Genomic DNA, 6,000 nt, shown 5'->3' with positions numbered 1-6,000 from the left:
GTGTTGCTATAAGGAGGCTATTGTTGGATTGTAATGGGAAACTAAGAAACAATATTATCAGAAAGCACTTTCTTTTGTTCCAAAACCAAACAAAACCAAGCAAAACCCCAAATCCTCCTTCTGCAGTCATCCAGCCCTTAAGGCGGTGCTGTGCTGATAAAGCGAGCCTCTTCTGGCTGATCTTTTTTCCCTCCTCCCCTCTTCTCCCCTCCTCGTCTTCTTCCTTTCCTGCTAATACATGTGTTTCTTGTTTTCTACTGTAGCATATGCAGCGCGGCTCATATTTATATTTTAAGTGGATCTGGTGGGTGGGCTCTAAGGAGCAGCCTCTCCCCCCCGCCCTTCCACAGGAAGTAGTCCAAAACATTAAAAAAAAGAGATCCCCCCCTTCTCTTTTTACTTCTTTCTTTTCAAAACCATCCTAATAATTAAAAGCAATCATTTTGCAAGGCGGCTGCTCCTCCCAGCTTGAAATCTGAGCCTAACTGCCGTTGCAAAGAAAGTTGTGTGAGTGTGTGCGGATGTGTTTGGGGTTTTTTCTCTCTCTTTTTTTGCAAGATGCGCGGAGGGGGGGGAGTAAGGAGGGGGGTGATTTTTTTTTCCCTTTCAAAAAAAAAAGGGGAAGGAAGGCGGATCCACGTGGTTTAATCGGAGACAGACAGAGATCCCATTGTTCGCAATCAATATATAAAAAAAGAGGCAGCCGGGGCTTTTGGAGGGGGGGGCAAGAATTAGATGCGGGGAGATTCGGAACCTGCATTCAGACGTACATCTTGCAAGAGGAGGATTCCAACCAGTCGGTATTTCTGATTGAAAGCGGGAGGGGGGGAAATAACACGACGACTTTGCGACCCAAGAAAGCTAAAGTTTGTTCTGTGTTTTCTTTTTTCTTTTTCCATCTCCTGATTTTGCACATTTTTTTAAAAAAAAAGGTGGAGTGGGGGGTGATTGAAGATTTGGGGGCAGGGGTGCTTTTTTGAGGGGGTGGGGGAAAATTCTTCTTCTTTTTTACCTTTTTCCAGCAAAGGCCCAAACAAAAACAAAAAAGGACTGGAAATCGGGACGGTTGAAATTTATTTATTTGCACCGAGAATTGGGTGTTTTGTTACCGGGTTTGGGGGGGGGGACGCGGATTTAGTTGCACCTGGGGGGGCAATAATAGATTATTACTATTTTTAACAGGAAGGAGTTGAGAATCAGGTAGGATTATAAATATTCTCTTATTTATTCAAAGTCTCTCTCTCTTTTTTGCACTTGAGAGGATTGGCCCCTTGCACCCAAAACAATGGGTGTGTAGTTTTCTTAAAGAGTTTCTAATTTTAAATCTGAATTTAATTTTTTTTAAAAAAATTGAAATGTTAAAATACTTCGGGGAGCGGGGGAGAGAAACAAGTTTCCCCAAGACTTTTACTTTTTAAGAATCCATCCGGTTTTGTGTTGCTATGCTTTAGTTAAACACTTTTGTGCATTTGCACGAGGTGGGGGCTTTCTCCCTCCTTCCAAATTTAAGATTGCAAACTGCTGTGCGTTGATGGGGAAGGGGCTTCCTTTTCCCCCTTCCAGCGCTTTGTTCTGTTTTCAATACATTTTGGTGGGGGGGGGCCGAACAGCTGGGTGTCCTTTTTGTTTTTTTAAAAGCAATTGAAAAGTTGTGTATTTATTCCAGATATTTGTTTCTTGGGGTGCAGTCGGGCTGCGGAGGGCACCCCTTCCAATTTCTCCTTGCATTATCTCCCAATTTCTCATTGCATTATCTGTTTAATGAAATCTGGTGTGCTGGTGCAGGTCAGTTTAATAGTTAAATTTCCAAAATTGCTGGGCGAGTCTCTCCCCTCTTGTAAGTGTAGCAAACACTTGAGACAGTGAGAAGTAAGTTTTTTTTCTTGTGTGTGTTTTTTTTGCTGAGGGAGGGGGGGAATTCCCTGGTTTAAAACTGGGGGGAAAGGCTAAATTGGAGGGAGGGAGTCATATATTTAAAGGGGTAACTTTGAGGGGATCTTTAGGGTCTTTTCCCCTTCCATTGAATGGGGGTTGTGGGGTCAAAAAGCCATCAGTTTTAATGTATGGGGCTTGACTCACCCTCTTGTTAGGGAGCATATATATATATATATATATATATATATATATATATATATACCTAATTTGGGGAAGAAATTAATAGATTTTTTTTTGAGACAACTGGGGAAGGAGCCTGGGCTTCCCCCATATTTTATGGGGTGTCGGGTTATTTGGGGGACTCTTAGCCCTATATTTGACCTACAATGGGGAGTTGCTGTGTTTTCCTGTGAGGTGTCACTCCCCCCCCCCACAAAAAACAACTCTTTCCCTCTTTAATTTTGGAGAAGCATGGGCCATTTTTGTGTGTGTGTTTGTAAGGGATAGACAGTGATGGCTTGCTCTGTTTCCCCTAACCTTTTTTGGTGGGGTGGGAAGGAGGACTTTGGAAATGGGGGGTGGGTGTCAGAGGGTGTTCCCTTGCAGCCCTAAAACTATAGGTTTCATGCTGGGGGGGGCTGGTTGTGTTGGAATGGGTTGCCCCACTTTGTGTGGGGTGCATTTTGGAGCAAGCCAAATGGCAACAAAATGGACAAGTTTTGTTTGGGGTCGGTGTCTAAGGCCTAGTTTACGAATTTCCCCTATTCCAGGCCAAACTCTGGTTTTGTGACTTGTGAGGGTGCTTATGTGAAAGGGAATCCATTCCCTGCCCCACATATTGCATTATTGGGGGGAAAGCAGGCTATCTAGGTCCCCCCTCCCCATACCTAAAACACATATAAGTAAATTATTGGGGGTTTTGCCCCCTGACCCACTGTTAGGATGGGGTTAGCGAAGGGGTAGGCAACCTAAGGCCTGGGGGCCGGATACGGCCCAATCGCCTTCTCAATCCAACCCACATGTAAAGTGTTTTTACATGTGTAGAATGTGTCCTTTAATTTAAAATGCACCTATGGGTTATTTGTGGGGCCTGCCTGGTGTTTTTACATGAGTAGAATGTGTGCTTTTATTTAGAATGCATCTCTGGGTTATTTGTGGGGCATAGAAATTCATTCATTTCCCCCCCAAAAATATAGTCTGGCCCACCACATGGTCTGAGGGACGGTGGACCGGCCCACAGCTGAAAAAGGTTGCTGACCCCTGGGTTAGCCCATGACATTATTTCCCACCTCCCCAATATTTATGGGGATTCTCACCCCGATATCTTTTTGGGGTTCTCGCTTTTTCGCTGCGGGGTAGAGATATTTTGTAGAGGGGCTCCATCTATTTGGCTGGCCAAATTCGTTTCATTTCCTAAAGGCCATGTGGGGTTTAATGTTTGGGGAGGGGTTGAGCTATTAGCCAGCCGCGCCCCCCCCAAATAACCCCCGTCTTTATTTTGTGGGGTTATCGCTCCCTCTTTCATATATGGGAGTTTATATTTCCCTACCACACAAACACAAAAGTTTGGCTTCATCGCCCCAGGGGTTGCTGTGGGGTTACTGCCCCTGCCCCCCTAGTTTTTTGTGGGGGTGAGAGTTTGAGGGGTGCACCTTGTAATGGGTTTGTGGGGTGGGGTTTTCCCCCAAGGGTTCCTAGTGGGGAGCCGAATTGGTGGGAATTTCTCCCCATAAACCCTACTTATAATTGAATGGAAGGATTTCCTCCAAATTGGGAAGATTGTGGAGTTTTATATTGTATATCTCAATGTGGGTTTTTTGGGGTGGGGAGATAATGCCCCCTCTTTCAAGGCTGGCATGGGAGAGGGTTCACTCTACTTCACCCCACTTCCCTGAAGAATTGGGATAAGGTAGAACATGTAGTTACAATTTGAGAGCCTTTGGGGGGGGGTGAAAATGCCCCTTCTCCATAAAGTTGGGGGTGTTTTATGAAAGGGGGGGAATAAAAAATCAACTGTTCTGGTTTTTGTTTTAAACACCAACAAGCCAATTTTAGAGGGTGATTTACTACCACCCCCCCAATAATTTGAACAGTTTTTGGTTCTCTCCGCAAAACCCTTAATTGTGTGTTTTGGGGTGGGGGTTAAGCATTTGAATGGGGAGGGGTGTCCATCCCTCCATTTCATAACAAATGATACTTTCCCATTCTGTGTATCTTCTTTAAAAATACGCAGGAAAAAAGGAACTGGCAGGGTAATAGGGGTTTTTTTTGTAAATGGCTTTGAGGCATTCCTCCCCCCCCCCCCAAACCACCAAGTGGAATATAAATTCCATGAAATGAAATAAATTTCACTTTTGTAGTGCTTAAATAGTGTTGGGACTAGGCCTAGGAGGGACCCAGCGTTCAAATTCAGCCACAAAGCTGACTTGGGCCACAGTCGCTCAATTTCGAGCCTGACCTACCTCACAGGTTGTTGTGAAGATGATCTTGTGTTTGCTTCCAACTTCACAATTCTATGAAATGGGGAGGAGAATTTATGTAGGCCTCCTTGAGTTCCTTAAAGGAAAAAAGGCAATAAATAAATAGCGTCCGTGAAATTGTGTAGGTGGAGAAGGGGAAGAGGGCTAGGAGCCCCTGCCTCAGTTTCCTCTCTCACTCACTCTGCTGTTCTGTTTTCATTTATAAATTTCACAAAATTTATACACCCTGTGATGGTAATGGGGAAAAACCCTCAAAAAATAAAACAATGCAATTTTCAGTAAAAATGGCAAAAAGCATCTATTTATAACATTTTTTTGAGACTTCTTCGGAGACTCGAAACAGCTTACAATAAATGAAAACAAGGCGGATAAAAGTACAAAAAGCTGGGAAACGTTTAAAAGACGATGGTGAAATAAGTAATTAAGCGATTAAATAAGTTTTGATGGATGTAATAATGGAATACAGAATGGTTTGGTTTATGTAAAATATGAACCATGGAAAGAGAAGAAAGAAAGTCACTGATATTTTAAGGATGTTTAAACGAGTATTCTAAATTGTAAAACAGAAAATTTAATGAAAATAGTATTTTTTTAAAAAAAAAATGAAATGCCAATAGAATCGAAACGGTGTAATTGAAAACAAATGTATTAAAATACAGATAATAATCAGTGATGAACTCAAAAGGGTTCAAGACACGTCAGTTATGCTGTGGTGGCCTAGTGGTTAGAGTGTAGGACTAGGAGCTGGAAAAAACCAGGGTTCAAATCCTGCCTTGGCCATTGTGACGCTCACTGGGCGATCTCGGGGGCTGCCTCTCGGCCAAAGCCTACCTCGCAGGCTTGTTGTTGGGTTTAAAGGATGGGGGAGAGAACCAGCACTCCTTGGAGGAAAAGGGGGGACGTAGATGAAAAAGTGAAATGAATTCTGCAGTGACACCTCTTTCCTCTCTCTGCCCCCCCAATTGATCCCCCCCCCTTTTGCAGACGGGACGATCCGGGGAGATCGAAGGCGGGCGACCAGGATGCCCAGGCGGAAAGCGACGGCGGCTTCTTCGGCCACCTGGGACGGTGCCGGCAACGGGACTGGAGGCACGCGCAAGCGGTCTGCCCTGACTCGTGGGGCACCCCCTCCGGGGAAGAAAAAGGCCCGGGACGGAGGGGGCAGCGGCAGCAGCAACGGGGGTGGCGGCAGCAGTGGGGACGAACAGGATGGGCTGGCGCTGCCACCTCCCCCTGTGGCGGCAGGAGGGGGCAAGAAGCCAGGCCGGGCAGGAGGAGGACGGGGCGGCGGGGAGCAGCCCCCCCAAAACCAGGAGGCTCCGCAGGCCGCCGTGGTGGTCAGCGAGCCGGAACACAGCAAGGAACGCATTGTAAGATATTCCCAAAATTGCTGTTTTTTGCGGGGTGTTCATGCTGATCGCTGGGGGTCTAAGTGGCTGGAGAGGGTGGTTCTGTTTTGGGAGGGAAAGAGGGTCTCATATCTGGGGAGGTGCTGTGACGGGGGACCTACTTGTTTGGGGGGTTTCCTTGTGTTAGGAGGGAAGGATTAGGAGTTGGGGACCCTGTGATTTGGCGGGTGAGGGGTAAAATACAGTGGTACCTTGGGTTACAGACATTTCAGGTTACAGACTCCGCTAACCCAGAA

The 6,000-nt window shown here is 45.7% G+C and overlaps 1 protein-coding gene across 6 annotated transcripts in view; it reads left to right on the top strand.

The window, feature by feature from the left end:
- Positions 1–342: 342 nt before the first annotated feature.
- RCC2 (regulator of chromosome condensation 2) overlaps positions 343–6,000 on the top strand; it is a 33,440-nt gene continuing 27,782 nt past the window's right edge. For 2 of the 6 annotated variants that reach the window (XM_053400981.1, XM_053400986.1), the window contains exons 1-2: positions 624–796; positions 5,340–5,725. In XM_053400981.1, the coding sequence (XP_053256956.1) occupies positions 736–796; positions 5,340–5,725 (447 nt within the window). In that variant the 5' untranslated portion in view covers positions 624–735. Of the gene's footprint in view, positions 508–621; positions 801–848; positions 867–5,339; positions 5,726–6,000 lie in introns of those variants that run through there. The other 4 variants (XM_053400984.1, XM_053400980.1, XM_053400983.1 and 1 more) reach the window with 4 other exon arrangements.

Source organism: Podarcis raffonei, chromosome 8, assembly GCF_027172205.1.
Source record: "Podarcis raffonei isolate rPodRaf1 chromosome 8, rPodRaf1.pri, whole genome shotgun sequence".
In the NCBI taxonomy this organism is placed as follows: Eukaryota; Metazoa; Chordata; class Lepidosauria; order Squamata; family Lacertidae; genus Podarcis; species Podarcis raffonei.
Note: the sequence above shows the minus strand (reverse complement) of the source record. Positions and strands in the feature narration are given on the sequence as shown.